At 37.9% G+C, this 22,808-nt stretch overlaps 1 protein-coding gene and 1 long non-coding RNA gene across 2 annotated transcripts; both read left to right on the top strand.

Moving 5' to 3' along the window:
- The first annotated feature begins 4,009 nt into the window (after nt 1-4,009).
- On the top strand, nt 4,010-5,130 carry LOC118484137. Its single transcript, XR_004872840.1, has 2 exons — nt 4,010-4,368; nt 4,822-5,130. It is a non-coding gene; the product is annotated as an uncharacterized LOC118484137 (long non-coding RNA).
- A 4,409-nt stretch (nt 5,131-9,539) lies between these two features.
- On the top strand, nt 9,540-14,302 carry LOC110896318 (fatty acyl-CoA reductase 2, chloroplastic). The gene is made up of 9 exons (XM_022143739.2): nt 9,540-10,145; nt 10,841-10,944; nt 11,344-11,543; nt 11,626-11,726; nt 11,826-12,027; nt 12,140-12,301; nt 12,691-12,772; nt 12,863-13,266; nt 14,048-14,302. The coding sequence occupies exons 1-9, from the start codon at nt 9,761-9,763 to the stop codon at nt 14,211-14,213; spliced, it is 1,806 nt and encodes a 601-aa protein (XP_021999431.1). The 5' UTR covers nt 9,540-9,760; the 3' UTR covers nt 14,214-14,302.
- Nucleotides 14,303-22,808: the final 8,506 nt, after the last annotated feature.

Consider the following 22,808-nt stretch of genomic DNA (forward strand, 5'->3'; position numbering starts at 1 on the left):
TTAACCCTCGAATTTAAATACTTTCAAGGTTTGTCAACTTTAGTCCTTTATTTAGTATTTAATACCACGTGTAAACTCATGACACGTGTCAACACATTATTGGACACAAAATTTCGAGGTGTTACACGTTTTTATTATACAACAATCAACGAAAAGGAAAATAAAAAAAGAATACATAAAAAAGGTTTTTTTATAATACTTGTCCAAAGTAAATTTAGGATGGTTTGATAAACGCCAAAAGGTGTAAGACATTTGCTTTTTTGGCGTTTTTATTAGATATGGCGTTGTTTATTAAATAACAATCAATTGAAAAAGAAAATTAAACAAAATAAATATTTGATCTTCAAATCTTCACTGTCACCAGTCTCTTTCTTCTTTTGAAGCATCTTCACTGACTGTTTCGACTTTCGTATGAAATCAGCCTCTTTTTCTATAATTTTTGTACATGTCATGCAGCAAAATGTTATTGAGTTTACACCCTTTTCAGCCCTAATGTTATCTTTTTTGGCGTTTTACCAAGAAAAAGAACGTCACAAAATAAACCATCTTGAAACTGTAAATCTGATTATGCTAAAATCGATAAAGTGTCGCTGTATGGTGTTGGATAACATTGTTAATCCTCAGTTAAGAAAGTTAACTAACAATGTTGTCCACACCATACAGCTACACTTTATTGACAGCAATATATTTGATGTTTGGGTATTCTAGCGTTTATCAGTCGAATGGTATATATTAAATATGGCATTTGGGGGTTTTTGTTTGTGTTTTGTAATTGAAGGTCTGAGTTGTTGTATATATAGGATTTTTTTGGCGGTTTTTTTAGGCGGGATTTTACTATAATTAAGTTTGGCGTTTTATATCTAATGGCGTTTTTTTTTGCAGAATGCTGTGTGATTTTTGTTTTGGCGTTTTATTTTCATGAGATGGCGTTTTGTTTGGAGTAGTCAAAAGACGTTTTTACCCTTAATGAAGCGCGTCCACGTAATAAAATTGATGTTATTTACGAAAATGTCACCGCGCCAATCTAGTCCATAGATTGTTTTGATCGGACGATCGATAAGCGTTCTCACCGTTCTCACACTTTCTACCGTTTTCTCTAAATCCCGTATATATATATATATATATATATATATATATATATATATATATATATATATATATATATATATATATAGGGGAGGGTTTAAATGAGAACGCTAAATATTGTGAGAACCGTGAGAACAAATAAAAAACCATGAGAACTTGGTCAAAAACAATTCAAATTCAATTTTTTTTTCTACACTTATCATTATTATTCGAATACAATGTTAGAAATTCAATTTAGACGTTTAAATTTACGTGAATTCGTAAATAAAGAAAATTTACACATGTGTAAGTTTGCCATTTACACATGTGTAAATCTGTTATATTTACACATGTGTAAAAAATCTAAAAAGAGTGATTTTGAAAGGAGAAATGAATTATTTGATGTTATAAATTCTTGTTTTGATGATGTATCTTAATTGCAATGAGGTTTGTATTAAAAAAAATTGGTTTTGATTGTTTTTTTCATTCGTTCTCACGGTTCTCGCAATATTTAGCGTTCTCAAGATAACCTTCCCCTATATATATATATATATATATATATATATATATATATATATATATATATATATATATATATATATATATATATATATATATATATAATACTGGACATATTGGTGTGTAAACTAGTTGTTCATTAAGCACTTATGTTTGAATCAAGTGATTTTGAATGAGACCGTGTTTGAGCTCAAAAATAAACTTGTTTAATGAATGAGCTTGATTTTGTGCTAAAAATAAATTTGTTTAACAAAGCTCTAGTAGTCTTGCAAGCATAAACAAACCGAATTGCATCGGAATTCCACTAGTAAATCATTATTTTAATTTTTTTTTTATTGTTTTCTCATTTTCTTTGTACTCATCTATCACACAAGAAAGTTAATGATATTTTAAATTTTTTGTGATTATGTTTAAACTCATTACAGATGTTAAATAAAATCATTTTAATGTAAATCATGATGAAGAATTCAAACACCTTGTACCTCCCTTCAATGCCTTGTTGACACACAAGGCATCCTATTTCATTTATCTTGGGTTCACACGTCCTAATAAAATGTCAAGTGTAAAAACATGATTTAAACAATTAATAATGTTGTTCACGTCTTTCTTCTTCAAGCCCGCATTCCTTCTAAATATCGGGTTGAAGCTCTTCATATGGGTACGCTGCTTGTTTAACATTCTCCACCACCTCCATGAACAACAACATACCCTTCTCCAAGCTATTCGATAAACCATTGTTTTACTCTCGTATTCGCATATTCAAATGTTCTTGCAACCCATATTTGTTTCATCTATATTAACTAGCGCCTAGAACATCTTGTGTCTTTCTTATGCATTTATGCTCGTCATTATCGTGACTATCGATGTCTAGATTTTAACACTACAAATATTATAATTTCTCATCAAATTATTTTTATAGTACTCGTTTCCGGTTGCCTCCTTTTCCCAAACAAAGTCTCCATCATATGGCTTGATTACGTACACCTCATTATTGTGACTTATTTTGTAAGAAATGGCTTAATTATTTAATAATTTTTGTTTCCGAAATAGATAGCTTGCATCTAACCAAATTATAAAAACGAGTGAATATGGGTCCCTCTTTTGAAAAATAGTACATTAGAATGGGTCCATATGGACCAACGGTCCATCCCCACCCACTGTCACCATATTGTTCCTCTCATCGCAACCACCTTTGTCATACGGAGGGGGAGCTCTTCCACGTCTTGAACACCACCTGCATTATGTTTTGGCCGGCGTTGCTCAAGCCCATAGCCGGCCTTGAAGGTGGGCGGGGAGGACTACCGGCCAGTGCCCGATATTTCGAATGACACGTTATTTTTTAAAAAAAAACTCCGATGCGTATATGTAAAAATAAATAAATTAATAGGGTATACCCATAGAAACACCAACATAGACCCACTTACAAAACTATTTTTATGGTTTAGATTAGTTATTAACTCATTGGCATTAGGTTTAGACCTTTAGTGAGCCTAATACCCAATTTAGTTAAGGCTTAAGGACACGTTTTTTCGAGCCCGAAAAAGGTACATGAATTCTTAGGTCTGACCCTGCTTAAGCCTAAAGGCAAACATTTCACAGGTGTTGCCTCTCTCTCCCTCTCACATGACCCAAGCCAAATCAATTTGGCTAAAACATGTTATGACCCAAACCAAATCTATAATTATAAAAGAACCTATTTTAACATAAACCGGTATTAACAGTCACCCAACCCAACCCCATGTTATACTCTGACTTATCTATACTACTATATTATACACCTTTCTTATAAAAACAATGTAATTTCAATTCAATTTTAAAACACTTAAGAACAATATAATTGCATTTGGTACAAGTGTTGTTCATTTACAATTTAGTCCCTTTGGTTTACATATATTTGCATTTAAGAAAGCATTAAATATCTTTATATTTATTAAATCGCATTTAATGACATAAACTTTATTAATTATTTTTATTTATTTCCATAACTATGGGGTGTGGAGGGGCTTGGGTTGGGGGCATTGCTTGACACATGGCGAGGGTAGGATACACAGTCATGTCAACCCCCCCCCCCCCGGGCCACGCCAAATGGACAATGCCATGCCCAACGCTTGCCCGGGGTGGAGCAGCCGACGTTGAACCCAAACCGCCGCCCCAACACACGCCTCACACCCCACAGTCTTAGTGACATACGTTTTATTTATTTTAAAGTAAACTGCAATTTTACCCCCTAAGGTTAGGGGTCACTGGCATGTCTACCCCCTAAGGAAATAATTGCAATTTTACACCCCACTGTTTGGGGTTATGTCGCAACTTTACCCCCTGCCGTCAGTCAACAGTTATTTGACTGTTATAGGCAGGAGTATTTTGGTAATCTTACCCTATATTTGTTGTTGTTGTTGTTGTTGTTGTTGTTGTTGTTGTTGTTGTTGTTGTTGTTGTAATCTCCAGAAGAATCAAACATTGCAATCATTGTTGTTCATCGTTTATCACTGCCACCGCTAGTCTCCATCACCACCTCCGTTCATCACAATCCCCATCGTCATACTTCAACTGCCGTCAACCACCTCCAAGCACCATCAACAACCATATCTCCGTCGTTCACTGTTCAACCTTTCGTCGCCGGTCACCATCTCCGATCAACTTCTTCATCATAAATCTCCGGTCTTCGTCTCCGGTTATCGTCTCCGGCCACCGCACAACCATCACCTCCGTTCACTGCCATAACTGCTGCATCATCTTCTTCTTCATATTAGGGTTTTTTTGTTATTTAGGATCTAACAAGGGGTAGTCTCTGCTACCCGGCCTAACACTTAAAATATAGAGTAAACTTTTTTTTGACGTTTTTTGTTTGTATTGTGAATTGTTGTTTATATTGTTCCTTTGATCACAAAACAAGCCTCTTCTAGGGTTTTCCACCAGTTTGTTGCTGTTTTAGAGGTTTTAAGTTGTTGTTTTGTTGTAGGTTGGTGTTTGGAGAGTGATTTTGAGTAGTGTGATCAGTTATGTTGGACTTTAGGATAGTGGATTAGGGTTTATTGGGTGATTTACGACAATTTGAGCACTGAATTTAAGTAGTGGATTGGTTACTTTTTAAAATGTAGTTGTACAAGCACTCATAAACTTGGTACCATAGCATCGGTTTGGGGCTTCTTGAATTTATTTCTGTTTTTGTTGATTACTGGTTTGGTTGGGCATTTTTTTGTCTGTGTAAATGTGTGATTATTGAAATTGCTTCAGGTGAGGAGTATTGAAGAGGGGTTTGAAGGCTCATGGCATTCAGCAACGGTGCATTCAGCAACGGTGAAGAGGGGCTATACGGTTTTACAATGGCTGCAGATTACTGATCTACACACGTTCTTTCTGTTATTAAATCTACACGGTTTTACAATGGCTGCAGACAAATCTGATGGTGACCTTCTGTGACACTCAAATGGCTGAAGTTCTACTTGCTGCATTTCAGTTTGTGATCTTGAGTTAATTTGAGGTGTAGTAAATTGAATTTGGCTTTTTTTTCTTGTTTTTGGTGTAAAACCATTACAATGGTAATTAACAGTAACTAGATGTAAGTACCCACCGCGTTGCGGCTGGGTTCACATCAAAACGATACAAACAAAGCCAAATAAATCCATTTAGCAAGCCCTTATTATAGCACCTAACCGATGCGGCATTGAAACCCAACCATGGTACAAATTTTGCAAGAAAGTAAATCTTCATCGAGGCGGTCAGCAACACTTAATAGCTCATCATCAATCATCATAGCCATCAGCTTCATCCCGTAAACAAACAATAAAAATGTAAAAAAAAAATCATTAAATCAGCTTTGTATAAATGTATTACCAGACAAGCTCTACCATGTAACTAATCATTTCAAGCAAATTATAAAAAAAAAATTGATCACCAAAAGAAAGAATCAGCCTAAACACAGCTACCTGTTTTGGCTCAAAATTTTGTTTACTTTTTCAAATGATAGGTTTATAGGAGTGGCTAGTTTGTCATTGAATGACAAGATTTAGCTCAATATTTTGTTTACTTTTTCAAATGATAGGTTCATAACGATGGCTAGCTTGTCATTGAATGGCAAGATAAGATCGTTCCTAAAACTCACAAGTGATGATATGAGCCTATTAACTTGAAATGAGAAGATTTGGGTTATGTTTTAACTAAAAAGAGTCAACCCTCCTGGCATACCCATGTTCACCTCTACTAAAATCTATTACACGATTGCTTAGAATAGAGTTTACCTCCATAATCATAATACCCAATGAATTTGCCATAACCACCACCATGTCCACGATATCCACCACGACTCCTTCTCTTCCTCCTTCCCAACCACCATCTTTGTTGTATTCATTTTCTCCATTATTATAGTTCCCTAAAAAATAGGCAACAATACAACTTTGGCTTTACTTATTCATCACGCGTAAATAATCAATCTACTATGAACAAAAGGGTTTAAGGTTTTTGCTTAGCATAAACTATCTCTGAGTTATAAACTTGGTTAAAAAAAGAGTGAGGCGCTCTGATGTGTTGAGGGCCCAAAAGATGAGGTGTTCTCTCCGCCTCAAGGCCCTAATGTGTTTTCCTAAAAGCCTCGCGTATGAGGTAATCAATGATCAATGTGTTGTTCTTTTCAATACCTATTGGAAATTTACATTTATTAAAACAATTACTTACTTTTCATCGATGAACATCTCAACCGCTTTCGCATTAGTGGCGCTAAGAACTCTGGTCATCGTGCCACCAGCTGCCCTGCAGCATAAGCCAAATCCATTGATAAGTATTTCACATTATCGTTAATAAGTATATTCATAAATCATAAATTCAAGTTTTTGTTATGATTTACATACTTGCAAAGATTAGGGAAAGGCCATGTAATTTCAGATAAGGTACTCTAATAAGCCACAATAATGTGTAAAAAATTGACAAAATCGTGCCGGGCCAACCTAATTGGGCCAGGACAAAAGAGTATGCCAAAAGTAAAACATATATGATTTATCAAACGGTCTGCATAAGTGAATTGTGACAAGTAAAAAAAGGGTAAGACACTAAGATGGGAAGTGAACCTGTGTCTCAACCATGGAGTGTAGCCACTTTAGCTAGTTAAAGATCCTAATGGACAGTAGTTTAACTGTACAGTTTGGTCGAACATTACAGCTGAATTTCTTCAAAAAAAACCATACTCATTAATCATATAATAGCTAAATCTTAACAATATGCTTCTTTAAAATCAAGTAGAACACCTGAAACCGCACAACATAAAACTCACAGAATCGCTAGTAAACTTTACAACTATCAACCTCAACTTTTCATCTTCGACAACTGCAATCGGGTAGCAGATTGTTGATCGGAAGTTGGACATATATAAACACATTCCCATTTTTCCCTTTTCTGAACCACCCCATTCTGACCACCGTTGAAACACAAACCAATCATATTAACATATCCAATCCATAAATCCCAAACTTTAAGAACCCTAACCCTCATTTCTCATGACATTCTGAGCTAGCATTGAGCATCCCTTCACCCACACACCCTAAAACACGGACCAATCAAACCAACATATCCAATCCATAAATCCAGCAGTTTCATTAACCATCACCTGATTAACGATTAAACAAAACAACTACATATAGAAATTAACAGTCTAAAAAGACGAGGAAGATCACGTATACCTGCCAACATTCGAAAAACAATGCAAACGAACTGCTAAATAAACTAATCGATCAATGGAGGTACGCAGGAGATGTGTTTCCGGAGTCGTGGAGATTGGATGCCGCTGTTGACCGCGTCGGATGTTAGAGTTAAAAGCACAATTAGGGTTTCAGTCGATACGGACAAGGAGGTGGAATCAGATGTCAGCTTGAATCAGTGGCCAAGAACCGTGAATTCACCGGTGATATGCGGTGGATTTAGGTGTTGAGGAGCAGGTGATTGAAACTGCAAATGCTCTCCGTGTAGGCGGTGGCGTCAGATATATTTACAAACCCTAAAACTTAAAGGTACAACAACCTGCTATTGGACACTTGTATTGCACTATATACAACTCACATATGCACCAAGATGTTACAAGATCACAAAGCACATAACACCAAATAAGCTAAAGTTACAACTTCTTATGCCCACAAATGTTACAAATTTATATATATATAATTTGAGGTGTAATAATTCTTATGAAGATTATTCAAAGCCAACATAGAACAGATTATTCAAATGTAATAATTCTTGCAGGGGGTAATATTGTTGCTTAACACAAAGTATAAGGGGTAATACGAAAGGGCATTTTAGTAATTTACCAGTGGGGGTAATTATGCGACATAACAAGAACCTTAGGGGGTAATATTAAAGGGTAAAATAGTCATTTCACATTAAAGTTAACAGATCTGTTATTGACTTTGACGCCGGGGGGTAAAAGTGCGACATAACCCCAAACAGTGGGGTGTAAAATTGCAATTATTTCCTTAGGGGGGATAGACATGCCAATGACCCCTAACCTCAGGGGTAAAATTGCAGTTTACTCTTTATTTTAATTTATCAATCCATATTTGATGAAATAAACTTTATTCACTTTTATTACAACACCATTTTAATTTTGTATTTTTACGTTTTTACAAGGATATTTATAACATAATTTCAATTTTAAATTTCTTTCCTTCATTTTCTTAACCTACGTTTTTACAATGACGTAGCTTTCCGTGTTTCCCAAATATACCATTGTTAAGAACGTTTACTCTACATTTAGATTTTAAGAACAGCTAGATGTAATGTAAAACAAAAAGTGTTATCCCGTCACATAACACACCTTGGTATTTTCAATACATATAATTTCAAGATGATGATGTCATCAGGTAATAGGTCCGCCACCCAATTGGGTGAAATGGGCGGCAGGCTCAACAGTGCCAGGCACCTGCCTGGCACTCCCTTATTGGCCAAGCAAATTTACGATTTTGTCCCGTCTTAAAATTACGACTTTGCCATCAGTATAAAATTATGTTTTTGCCCCTACTTAAAAATAAATTTGCGCTTTTACTCTTAGCTAAAAATTTTGATTTCGCCATCGGTTAAAAATTACGATTTTGCCCCGTTTAATTTTACACTTTTGCCATTAGTTTTTCCCCCTTAAAATTACGATTTTGCCATCAGTTCAAAATTATGTTCTTACCCCCACTTAAAAAAAAATTCCCTTTTACTCCCAGCTAAAAATTTTGATTTTGCACTCGGTTCAAAATTACGATTTTGCCCCGTATAAATTTATAGTTTTGCCATTAGTTTTTTTTTCACAGCCAAGTTACGATTTTACCTTCAACTTAACTTTACATTTTCCCAATCGTTTTTGTTTGTTTTCCTGGTGACATTACAATTTTGCCCCCAGTGTAAAATTACAGTCGTGCCGGCAACTTCCTGGCACTCCCCCGTTGGTCCATTTAGTTTACAATTTATCCCCCAATTAAATTTATGATTTGGCCCTCAGTTAAAAATTACGTTTTTCCCATCGTTTTTGTTTTTTTTACGAAAACTATAAATTTTTTTTGGTTTAATTGGTTTACTACGTTTTTATCATCGTTTTTGTTTTTTTTTTCCTAGGAAAATTATAGTAGTCTTTTTTTAATTGGTTGAGAATTATTCGGCCCTCGCCCCGCAACGCGGACGGGCATCTACTAGTTAACAATAAGGGTGAATGTGTGGAACATGATATCAATGAACGAGTTGACTAGCCTATAAGTCAAAATTTCTCCTTTTTTTCAATCCCACGCCCTTTTCCCACATGAATATTTTATATTTTCTTGAATTTCGGTTGAATAATCAAATCACAACAAAAAAAAATATATTTATATATAACAACTTCCCGCCATCTTAGCCGTTGGCAAAAAGGGAGCCTTTACCTTCATTCTCCTAACCTTCATCTCCTTTATTTAATACCTCAATTTCACCCATCTTTCTTTAATTATTCAACCATATCTTATTTTGTTCACTTGTTTCTTTATTATTATTATTTAATAATAAATAATCTTTTATTTCTTTTTTCTTAATCAACTTTTATTATTGTAGGAGATGTTTAGCTAAAAAGACTTATCAACTTTACACCCAACATCTTCCAATTTGCAAAAATCATTCCTTGTGTGATTTTGGTTTTGAATTTTTTTTTTCCTTCTGGATTTGATTTTGGTTTCTCTTGAAAATGATGGGGACTATGTCTCTTGGTTCTTCCATCGTCATTCTGCGAAAAGGGGCGGTAGATTTCACGGGTAATGACAAGAATTACCCGTGGTTATCGAAGAAAAAGATAAGACGGTTAATGTATTGTCAAAGTGAAGGAAATGTGAGCAGGAGTATTATGACCAAGCGATCGGCTTTGGTCAAGACGGATCCTGGGACCGTTGTTTTGGATACCGAAAACTTGGTTTTGGCTCCAAATGGGAATGGGAATGGGAAGGATTTGGTCTCCTATAATGGTGCACAGAATGGTTCTGTGGTGGGTATGAATGATGGTGGTATTGGTATTGTGAATGTACTCAAGGGAAAAAGGTTCTTTGTTACTGGTGCAACCGGGTTCTTGGGTAAAGGTACTTTCTTTTTTCTTTTGTATTTTTATGCATATTTTTATGCACGGGTTATGTTTTATTTCTAACGGTTCAAATGAGCAAAAAAATTAGGTAAAATGATAGGAAAAAAAAATATTGGTCCAAATGTGTATTTAATGCGTAGAAGTTAGAACCTAAGTTCGCCTTATTAAAATGCTATACTATTATGGTAATAATGAGTTTTTTTCGTTAGTAACACACCAGTAATATTTAGAATAACTAGCCAAGAAATGTTTTGGGTCGGCCCGACCCATTCACCAACATGTTACCCATTATGATCGGTTACCCAAAACCTTTTGACTAGTCCATTTACCACCTCTATTATGAAACCATGATACTTGAAGTGTTTGGCAAACCAAAATTAGCCTGTTTTGACCTTCGGTCGTTTTAACCTGTTACCCAAACCTTTTGACCGCCCATTTTGCCATGTTTATTAAGTCCTATGGATAAAACCATGGCACTCAAAGTGTAGGGTCACTTTAGCAAACCAAAAATAGCTTGTTTTGACCCTCGCCCCTTTTAACCCGTTACCCGACCCGCCTGTTGCCACCTCTTTTTATTATTTAGCCATAAGTTTTGCCCATCTTGATGTCATTCTTGAATGCTAGTAACTCTTTTTATTGTTCACCTTTTTCTAACTATGTGAATTTTTATTGATAAATTTATAAACTATTTAGTGTTCATAGAGAAGATACTGCGCACGGTGCCTGATGTGGGGCAGATATATCTCTTAATCAAGGCGAAGAACACCGATGCTGCCATGGAAAGATTGAAAAACGAAGTATGCAATTTTTTGGCTTGTTTCTTGTTCTTGTGGGAGTCCTATGTAGATGTGGCAATTTCGATCCATTTAATAACTTGGTCTATTTGGATTGTTTTTATTTCTTTTCTAAAATCGGTAAAAAAAATTTGACCCAAAGGGATACGGGTCAAATGGATCAAACAGGTCGTAAGTCACCCAATTTATTTTGCCATTATTAGCGTCTTACATAATACAAAAAATTCTAAAATGTAGATGTTTGTGGTTCAACCACTAAAATCACATGTTTTGACCTGTTATGTGACCCGCCCGACACACTCACCTTGCCACCTCTAGTCCTATGTAGCACTCCAATTTTACGTGATCCGTCTCATTATCAGTAAGTAGTAAAATTAAAAATAATTTAGGATTGTGTTACAGATAATCAATACCGAACTTTTCAAGTCTCTCCAACAAGCTTATGGGAAATCGTATCAATCTTTCATGTTAAGCAAGTTGGTTCCGGTGACTGGAAATGTTTGTGAATCTAACCTTGGGTTAGATGAGGATACAGCAGAAATGATAGCAAAAGATGTTGACATAATTGTAAATTCTGCAGCCAATACTACTTTTGATGAAAGGTATCTCCTTAAACTTTAACTAACTAACGAACCGTCAAAAAATGCAGTAAATTTTCGGTAATAATTTTTTTAAAAACTATAGATATGATGTAGCTCTTGACATAAACACGAGTGGGCCTAGTCGCCTTATGAGCTTCGCAAAAAAGTGCAAAAAACTCAACCTTTTCTTGCAAGTTTCTACAGGTATGACAATATTTGTACTTAAATAATGTTGTCACTTTATATGGTGTTTATAAAAGGCTAATATGTTTATATATTTTTGGCCACTTTTCTTGCTTGTAGCATATGTGAATGGACAAAGACAAGGACGAATCATGGAAAAGCCATTTAGCGCAGGCGAGAGTATAGCACGCGAAAGCCTTAGGTACGGGAATCATATGCCAAAGTTGAATGTAGAAGATGAAATTAAAATGGTTTTGGAATTGAAGAAATCTTTGGGAGAAAATGCATTGGCTCAAAAGCTAAAAGATATTGGATTAGAGAGGTATGATGGACTTTCATATAATCTTTGTCGTCATTTTTTGTTTTGTTATTATTTGCTCGCTTAAGGTCACATACAAAACGACTTCTTTTCTTTGATTATGTGATTAAACCAGGGCAAAGCTATACGGGTGGCAAGATACATATGTTTTTACCAAGGCAATGGGAGAAATGATGATTGATAAAATGGGCGGTGATATACCCATTGTCATAATCCGGCCTAGTGTCATTGAAAGCACTTACAAAGAACCTTTTCCAGGATGGATGGAAGGAAATAGGTACACGTTTTCATAGAGGTGGCAAAATGGGCGGGTCAGGCAAGTTGGGTAACATGTCAAAAGACTCAACATAGGTCGGGTTGGGCTAACCCATCAAGACTTTATTTTTCATCTGACTAGTTACACGTAACTAATAAATTACTATAATGTTAGTATAATCGTCTATTTTTTTAATCAAGCTTTTTTTATCTAAACACTTTGGCTTGCCTTCGACCAGTTTTCATTTTAGCTAAGTTTTATAGTTTATCGTTTGACTTGTTAGATTCAAACACTTTGCCACATGGATCAAAAATGCCTCCTCTACTTTCCTTACTAGTTACAACTTGATTCGCCCATTGAAAAAAAATCCGTTGATGTGCAAGATTTTTGCTTTTTACTCTTATTTGAAGGATGATGGATCCAATTGTACTTTACTATGGAAAAGGACAACTTAGTGGATTTCTTGTTGACCCTAATGGTGTTCTTGATGTGGTAAGTTCTTTTCTTGTTCCCATGTTCATAAAAATATTAAATATATATAAATTTGTTTCACGAATCATGGGCCCCACAAAACCGTTTCAGGTTCCAGCTGATATGGTGGTGAATGCCATCATGGCAGCCATGGCAAAACACGTGGCAGGTGGGAAAACCGAAGAGAATTACATTTATCAAATAGCTTCATCGGTAGTGAACCCGTTGGTATTTAAGGATTTGGCAAGGTTGCTTTACGAACACTTCTATTCTTCCCCATGTTTGGATTTAAAGGGGAGGCCAGTTCATGTACCAATCATGCAACTTTATCGGTCCATGGAAGAATTCTCGGATCACGTATGGAAAGACGCAATTAGCAGAAGTCAATTGATTGCTTCATCATCTACAAATAAAGGGAAGTTATCACTTAAAGTTGAAAATATTTGCAAGAAATCAGTGGAGCAAGCAAAGTACTTGGCTAGTATATATGAACCATACACATTTTATGGTGGAAGGTAACATTATACTTTAAATCTTGATTGAATTTACACTTAATTGCTTACAATATTTTCTGCTATGAAGTATACATAGTGCATGATCCATGAATCTCACAAAAATGAGTATGCATGAAGCAAATTTGATCTCTAGGAAGACTATTACTTTTTGTATATTCTTATATATGAATCAAGTTGATTGAGTGTTTTGCTTGAATATTCATGATATCGCCAACTTCGATAGCATCTAAGGCAAGGTTTAAAAGGACGGAATCGTGCCTCGAGGCGTTTTTCCTTCGCCTCACGAGGCGTACACCTCGAGACGAACCAAGGCGTAAGCTCGAGGCGGAATTAAAAAGTAAATATAAAAATTAGATATCTTATATAAAATAAAATACTAACTAATTTCATCATCAAATTCATCAAAAACACACATAATAAAAAAGACATGAAATATTTGGAATCGACACAAAAAAAAATCAAAAACAAACATCAAAACCCCTTGAGGTGCACCTTTTCTTAGCGTTTCAACCCTCTGATGCGCACGTACAAAATGAACCCATGAGGCGCCGCCTCAGGCTTGTTTTGTGGGCGCACCTCAAGGCGCACGCCTCAGCCGTTTTATTGAACTATGATCTAAGGCTTTTTGAACAAATGCATATGGGCCTGGCCCTATAAAGCTCATAGAACATGTGGGATTCGAACATGAGATTATTTCAAGTCAAAGTTATTTGGTTGTCTGTTTGTAAGCTTCATTGATAATTATCTAACTTATGCAAGCTTGAAACTCTTATTTTTGCAGATTTGATAATAGCAACACTCAAAGATTAATGGGGATGATGTCTGAAGAAGAAAGAAAGACATTTGGTTTTGATGTGGAGAAAATAGATTGGAGAGATTATATCTCAAATGTTCATATTCCAGGGCTAAGGAGGCATGTAATGAAGGGAAGAGGAATGTGCAACTAATTAGACATATATAAATATCATTCAAGACACACTACCCTTTATGCATATTTAGGAAACCTTATTTGTAATAAACTATTGTGATTTCTCTCTTTTTGTCATTTTCTATTTAATGTTATAGTTGAAGAGATTGTAAGCTATCTTTCTAAAATATGTATGCCAAAAATGTGCAATGTAATATGCAAAATAAGTGGTTTGCTTTGAAACTTTTGTATGTAGCTACTAGCTACACATTGTTTTTCTTGTTCATGTTTTCTTGATTCCATATCTTTTACCAGCGTGTACCGATGAACTCATAATACTGTCAACACTCAACATAACAAGATGCATAAATTAGTTGAGAACAATCATACTGTCGATATCACCACTTTCAAGATATTGTTGAACGACGGGGAAATATTACTATAAAGCTTGCAAGATGCTAGAGCATAGAATTGATACGATTACAATTTAATCAATGTTAAAGTCAAACCAAGATATTCAATCCAAAAACTGTAACTTCTCCCTATTTTAATCTATAGAAACGAGCTTGTCTTTGTATCTTCTATAATTTTCGAGATTGTAGGTGATTGTTGTTAAGGATTCTTTCTTTTACATTCCTTGATTTCCATATATACCACAAATTCACCAAATAATCGTTCAAATGAATTTCAAACTAAACTACAGAATTAAAATTTGTGTTTTGTAAAAGAGTAACCCGAGCGGGTCGGTACTTCTACGGTGATGAACGACCACACCTCGTCTTCTCCACTTCATCCTAGACCTGTAAACAAGGAGAGAGAAACGTGGGCAATTGTAGAGACTGCCGGTAGAGGAAGAATCCCCTATTTCCAGCTACAAAAGTGTTGCCCTATATCTCATGCCCTAATAAGGATGTGAAGGCCTCCTTATATAGGAGATATGGGAAAAACCCTAACCTCAATGGGCCAAGCCCAGTTAGGGGTTGTCTCTACGAGCCCACAGCCTAGTGTAGCATAAACTACAACGCGCTGGGCTTCGCGGGTTAGTACACAATAATAATAATATATAATTACTATATAAAAGTGATAAATAACAAGAAAGTCCGATCGCTCGGGTCGAATCCAGTACCATACCTCGTCATGTCCCCCAGTCTAGTGTTGCTCCCGTGTGCAAGCGTGGGAGAAGCACTTAGACTTATTAGGAGCTCGGGAATGAAGATCACTAATTTTAGGCTTACATGTCGTCCGGGTGCGAGAAAGTCACCGGCCCTATTTGTTGTGGTTGTCGTTGGCTGTGAGTAGAGATAATGGAGAAATGAATAGTACACGATTGCTCATCGTAGAAATTGGTTGGGTAACTTGGTGCACGCTGATTGGTTATAGGTAGTTGTCATTTGTACTGGCACATTACCATGAGCTTTTTAAGGTTGCGTGTATGCGGTCAGATCTCATGCATGAGTCTTGGAACAGGCTGAGTTTTGGCGATCAAGTGTCTCGCCTTTGGATGATTTTTGCAGGTGTGGCCCTGCTTTAGCGGTGTGCCCATGGTCACGTGGGCTACTGTAAAATATTCACCTTTGGTGCGACTTTCGTTGGTTAGCATATGGTACACTAACGGCGTTCAACCCATTGAAAGAGTTGATGTTGATGTGACGACGATCCCTACCACGCGTCCGTGTCACCAGGATCCCCGTTGTCGTAATGTGCAGCCATTGGTAGTCATAGATGCACATGCAGATGATATGCTACCTTAGGCGAATGTAGAACTGCTGGTGGTTGTACCAGCCATTGTTATTGATGATCCGACTATAGCAATCGTCGTTGCAGTCGGGAGGAATGATATACAATGCACCCCTACAGAAGTGCTTGCTATGCTCAATGACCTCGCAAGGGTGCTTAGAGCGTTATTTATGTTCCCCACAATGTTTTTTATAATTGTGGGACAAGTACTTGGTTTTTCATCAGTGGTTGTGCATCTATTACCAAGATACCCACTGGAATAGTAGTGGTTGAATACATCTATTACCAAGATGCCCACTCTTAGCGCTGTATACTTTGATCATCTGACTTTGTTATTATGAAAAATATTTCGTGTCAGAGTTGTTTTTACCGTGATATGCAGTTCAAATGCGGTGGTATGTTGTGTTTACAAATTTTTATATCAACATTTGTTGATATCAGAAAGTGCTTTATAACCCGCGCGGTGTTAATGAACACTTGAACAACAAAGTGCTTTCTACGCGCTTGGCGTGAGTGAACACTTATTGAGATAATAAAATGCTTTATACGCGTTAGGTGTGAATGAGCACTTTATGTAAGCTACTACGTGCTTTTCCTGGACGCGCACTGGCGTGTGGAACGCTTATAGTAGGTGGCATATCTGTTTACCTCACCGACTGTGGCGTGAGGGTTTTCTTTTATCCATGTCGCAGACTGGTGTGGAATACTTATTCGAATAATCAAGTATACTAGTTTTGTCGTGCGTTTGTCTTGACTACCAAATTGCATATGCGTGTCAAGTGGTATAGTCGTAGGCCAAATGATGTGAGAAGTATAAATATTGTCTGTCGTATTGCAACATCCACATTATATAAGAGCCGATGCGGGTTAATGTGCAGTGGATATCACCTTAATAGGCAGCCTGAGAAAAACTTATTACTTTTAAGGCGTAATGGCGTTGTACCCTGCTAGTCCCCCAGTTCAGTGCTGCTAAAGTATGTCAGTAGCGTTGAACTTGATAAGTACTAAAAATAAATAGACAAGTAAACATGAAGTATAACATGCTAAGAAGACTCCGACATGCTTATTAGTCGATTTAAATGTATTGTAGATAAGTGTGCGTGAAATAGAGGTGCAACCTTTATCGACACTTTTTGTTTAGTGGGCCATTCTAATAGGCACCCTTTTAATATATGAAAGCATTATCAGGTCATTTTGAAGAGCAAATAGATAACTTATGGAGTATTCCGTTAAGTTATCAATTTATATGAGAGTACCATATTTAAAGATGAGATTGAGGACCTGTCCCCCGTGAGCGTTGTGCGTAGGCGCCTAGCTAGGTCCACGTGCTTGAATAAGGATTATCCGATGTATAGTTTAGCCTGCGTAAATATTCTGACCATGTCTGCCCATAGCCATGTTGTTCCGAGCAGATTACCCAGTTTGACGATGCTAGGCATGTTAGAACTTAAGTATTAAAAGTAATTATATAGGCCCATGCAACATGTCAGATGGCCAATCAAGCGTGACCAAATGCATGTGTGGGCAATGAAATTTTCCATTTATGCGTTTAGAATTTTGTAATTTTGGGGTAGCATCGCCATATCAGGTTATGTACGGATCATCATATAGATATATGTATATAGTCAAGTGAACCAAGGGCGTGCAATGAGATGCGAAGCGCGTTTGAACAAATAAAAGTGTGTCGCGCAACTAAATAAAGCAAAAAGAGGGTTGTACCTGGAATTGCATTCCGAAATATATAGCTTAGCTTAGTGAACTCCAGCTTAGGTTTATCATTACCGAGGTATAGCTTGGTGAAAGAGTAAATGGCGACAAGAACTACCTTACCAGTAAGAAGGTTTGACAAGAAGCTGTCCAACCGAAATCTCGTTGTTGAAGAGGGGTTTTCAGGTGTGTAAATCGAATGTCCAAACCAAGGCCTTTGGTGTTGGTGACTACGTTCTATAGTGTTTATAGTGTTACACTGTCCCCGTCCCTTATTTCAATGTTGCTAGATAATGTTAGCAGGAGAGTCATGTGCTCGATGTGTCATGTTGGAGGTGGCGAGACATTATCAAGAAGACTGTCTTGCTTGATGATGTCCATTCCTACCGAGGTGCCGCTCGGTTTTACAAAATGTCAGCTTTTAAGACTTAATTGTAGCTAGGGCGTGAGTGGTTAGCCCGCTGTGCTAGTCTCCCAGTCTATTGTTGCTTAAATAAAACATTAGTAGCATTGAAATAACAAGGGAGAAAATTTTATTATTCGTATGTATACATAAGGTTTTCCAAAACGTGTCTTATTTAGACAAGGACCATTCTATGTACAAGTCGAAATGATCGAGCTTGGTTGCTTTTTAACACATCCTACCCATGGCGGTATTATACTACGACGATAATATTTATGTAGTTTCGGCCGTTTTTAGTGGTATGGATGACCTATGCCACCAAATTTCAAGTACCGTCTTTATGGATGTAAATGATCTCATGTTGGGTAAAATGCATGTCCATGATCTGGAAGATGATATGGATGCTAGGGCGGTTACATGACACCCCGTAATTATGGTGAAATGGATATATGCTCATATATGTTTAAGAGTAGTGCTATAGCGGTTGTACGATCTCGTGCTATAAAGCCTCGGCACATGTAACATGTGTTGTAGTATAAAGAGGAAAGTGTTGAACCATTATAAGTGACCTGGTTCCGTTAAAAGCTCTAGTAACACGAATTAAAGCGACATGCCGGTGTATGAGTGGCAACGTAGGCGCTACGGCGATGGCGTGACTAAATGCGCCACAACCCCCTTTATAATAATAGGCAAGAAGGTTGGAAGATATATCTCTCTGCATGACAGCTGAGGATTTCCAATAGGTACTCTTATGTTTTGTTCTATAGTAAAGTCAATTTATAAGCATGACCAAAGGCGTGACTAAAGGCGTGCTCACGGGAGATGGCGCGAGCAAGGAGGATATCCGCCGGAGATGGTGGGAATGAACGAAAAAGTCCGCCGGGGTGGCGGGTAGAATGAAATTTGTCCGCTCGTGGCGGTGCGACGAATAAAGGTGCCCGCCGGAGGTGGTGCGACCAGGAAAGGTGTCCGCCGGAGGTGGCGCCACCAAGAAATGTGTATGCCGGAGATGGCATGACCTAGGAGATTGTCCACCAGGGATGGCGCGATGAATAATGTTGTCCGCCGGGGGTGGCGAAACGAATAAAAGTGTCCGCAAGAGGTGTGGGTGGATGAAAAGCGACCGCCTGAGGGCACCGCAGTGGACCGAAGCATCCGCCATAGGTGGCGGAGTGATTTAAGTAATCGGCCGGAAGCGCCGCAGGTGGATAAAAGCGTCCGTTGGAGACTTTCCGAGGCGAGCAAAGGCTTCCGCCTATGGTGACGAGTTGAATAAAAGCTTCCGCCGGTAGTGGCAGGTTGAATAAAAACTTCCGCCATTAGTGGCGCGAGCAAAATAACTACATAACCAAAGGGTAATGAGGTGCCATATAGTAGGGTGTTTCGAGTTTTAACCAATGCTTGAGTGGGGAGTGGCAAAATAAGTGCACGCCGGGGATGGTGCGGCAAAGAAGTCGTCGCCGGAATTGGCGTGATCATGAAAACTCAAGCTCATGCCTTCGATAAAAGTTTCTTATGGTACAAAGACCTGCAGCGGAGGAACCGGTGGCGCGAAACGCGTAGGGCGGATGACGGTGGCACGAACCAGGTTGTGCGAAGGCAGGAATGCTCTAGTAGTGCCCCATGATAGATGTGGGTTGTAGATGGCGGAAAGAGATAACGACGCGCAGTGGCGGTGACCATTTGACAATGCGTTTTAAAAGTGTAGTAAAGGCGTGACCAAAACGGTCACCGACCGGAGATGGGCGGAGCAGTTGGTTGGTACGCATGACTACGAATGAGAGCTTCCCGCCATGCGCGCGTGGCAAAGGTATGTCCCGCTACACAGTCGGAGCAAGGTGGCGGAGCTGTGTCCGCTAGCGCAAGATAGCAGAGCCATTCCGGCCGCACACACTGGTTGTCGATATGGCACATGAGAAGTTTCCGCCATTGATGGTGGGTTTTTGTCGTGCGCATCGCTTTAGAGAGTTGCCTACTGTATGTGTTTGTGGTGGAAGCGTAGGTTGAGCAAAGATGGAGGGCAACCTGTATTGGTTACATGGGCATGGCGACAAAATATTGTGTAAAGATGGGGACATCTAGTACACCCTTTATCTGCCGATGTCAGGGTCATCCCCTAAATTTCAATTGCTGGTTGCACTGATGTAAACGATCTGATGCTATTTGATAAAATAGCATGCCCATATATTGGTCAAATGAATATATGCCACATTTATTGTTTAAAAGTCATAAGATAGTGTTTGTACGGTACCACAAATATGCAAAAGAAAAGGTGTTAAAGTCATAAATTGACTTGTATAGGGACTATTCGTGTAAAATATAACGAACAAGTTTAAAAAAGCAACATGTGAATCCAAAAGAAAACTAGAAAGCATTCTTAGCCTTATCATAAAAATTGATGTATATGACGCAAGGTCATACAGTTTAATGATGCGTCGTTAGGGGTGGGATTCTATCTCGTGTTGAGACCATCATGCCACGGCGGAGAAAGCTCAACTCTAGTGCAAGGTAGAACAGAGTGAGTGCCCGACATGAACAGTAGGCGGCTTAGCCAAGGATATTCAAGTGTCGCGAGACGAGGGTGGCGCAACGGTGATGGCGTGATCAAAATCGTCCGCCTGAGGAAATTCGGTGCGCCCACCGTGGGGCGATTGAGTATCTAAACTGTTCCGCCAGATATGGCGTGACTTGGGACGATGCCCGCCGGTTGATGGAGTCAGTGAGGACGGGTCGGCCGGAGATGGCGTGAGTGGACAAAACGTCCGCCGAGCTGCGGGTTAGTTAAAAGCTTTTGCCGGGATTTGGCGGGTTGGAGAAAATCGTTAGCCGAAGGAGGAAGGGTGTATAAGAACTTCCACCTGTTGTGTCGAGCCGTCGAGGTGAATAAAAGTGTTCACCAGAAACGGGGCGGTGTGTCGTGCGATAGACGATTGATCGGGTAAAAAGTAGAATAGTATTATGTCCGGGGCACTAGCTAGTGATAGATGGTGCGTCTTAGGACGATGCTCGCCGATTGATGGCGGCAAAACAGGCATCCGACAAAAAGATTGTGCATCACGGCGACTCTCCAACAAGAAGATGGTGCGTCACAGTGGCTCTCCGACAATGGAGCGGCGCAGGAGAGAAGAAGATGGCGTGCCAAAGGGGCTTTTCCCACGATGAGATGACGTACAAAACAAAGGAAGTAGGTGCGTCACCGTGGCTCTTCTGGCGACGAGACCGCCAGGGCAGCCGTGATATCATCCCATAAGAAATTATGGTATCTGTTGTTAACTTTAGAGATTTGTATACAGTGCTTCATGCTTAAAAGCATGTACCAAATTCAAGCATATATATTAAAATTGTAATGCGTGCTTCATGCTTAAAAGCACGTACCAAATTCAAGCATATATATTAAAATTGTAATGCGTGCTTCATGCTTAAAAGCACGTACCAAATTCAAGCATATATATTAAATTTGTAATGCATATCAGTTATAACGGGTATAGATCTAGAAGTTTGAGTAGGTAAGAAAGAGATGTGACCTATAGGGTCCTACGGATGGCGCCAATGTAAAAGAGTAACCCGAGCGGGTCGGTACTTCTACGGTGATGAACGACCACACCTCGTCTTCTCCACTTCATCCTAGACCTGTAAACAAGGAGAGAGAAACGTGGGCAATTGTAGAGACTGCCGGTAGAGGAAGAATCCCCTATTTCCAGCTACAAAAGTGTTGCCCTATATCTCATGCCCTAATAAGGATGTGAAGGCCTCCTTATATAGGAGATATGGGAAAAACCCTAACCTCAATGGGCCAAGCCCAGTTAGGGGTTGTCTCTACGAGCCCACAGCCTAGTGTAGCATAAACTACAACGCGCTGGGCTTCGCGGGTTAGTACACAATAATAATAATATATAATTACTATATAAAAGTGATAAATAACAAGAAAGTCCGATCGCTCGGGTCGAATCCAGTACCATACCTCGTCATGTTTCCCACACATACTTTTGTACATTATGCTTGTGAGACAAGGAAGGAAACAGATAACGTGACATATCACATATTTTTTTACTTAAAATTAATCTTGTATTAAACTTTTAAAATTGTATCGTTATTAAGCTTACCTAAAAGAATGTTAGTTGTTACTCACTTACACAAGAATCAAGATCCTGATTTTCACTAACATAATAGGTCTAGGTCTCCAAACGAACAAAACATTCAATGAATAGTTCGAAAACTGTTGACGAAAAGTTTATTTGTATTTGCTCATTTATTTAAATGAACAAACACGACAAAAAAAAATTGTTTGATTATTTATAAGAACACATGACATGTTCGTAAAGATTTGGTAACGTGTTCGTTTATGTTCAATAGTTCATTAGGGTTTATAATTTTTATATGTTATTTAAGCACTTCAGAATTCCCACCAATAAAATATCTAATAACTATTAGTGTATCTTATATTACATATGTTCGTTTGTATTCGATTCTATTCATGAACAATTGTTTATGTTCGTTTTGTTTAGTTGAACGTTCGTTTGTGTTCGTTATCTGAAATTAATGGACGTTAGGTTCAATTTTATTTTAATAAATGAACACGAGCATAAAATCTCGTCGGATGAGTATTACCTATATATTACCCACATGTTAATTTGGAAAAAAAACTCCTCTCACACAAACACTATTCAATTTTGTTTGACTTTTTTTTACTCTTTAATTTTTATTTACTTTTAACCCTTTTGTTTTTTATCTTTTACACTTTTGACCCCAATAGTTTTAATCTTTTACATAATACTCATAGTTATCATC

Source organism: Helianthus annuus, chromosome 11 (genome assembly GCF_002127325.2).
Source record: "Helianthus annuus cultivar XRQ/B chromosome 11, HanXRQr2.0-SUNRISE, whole genome shotgun sequence".
In the NCBI taxonomy this organism is placed as follows: Eukaryota; Viridiplantae; Streptophyta; class Magnoliopsida; order Asterales; family Asteraceae; genus Helianthus; species Helianthus annuus.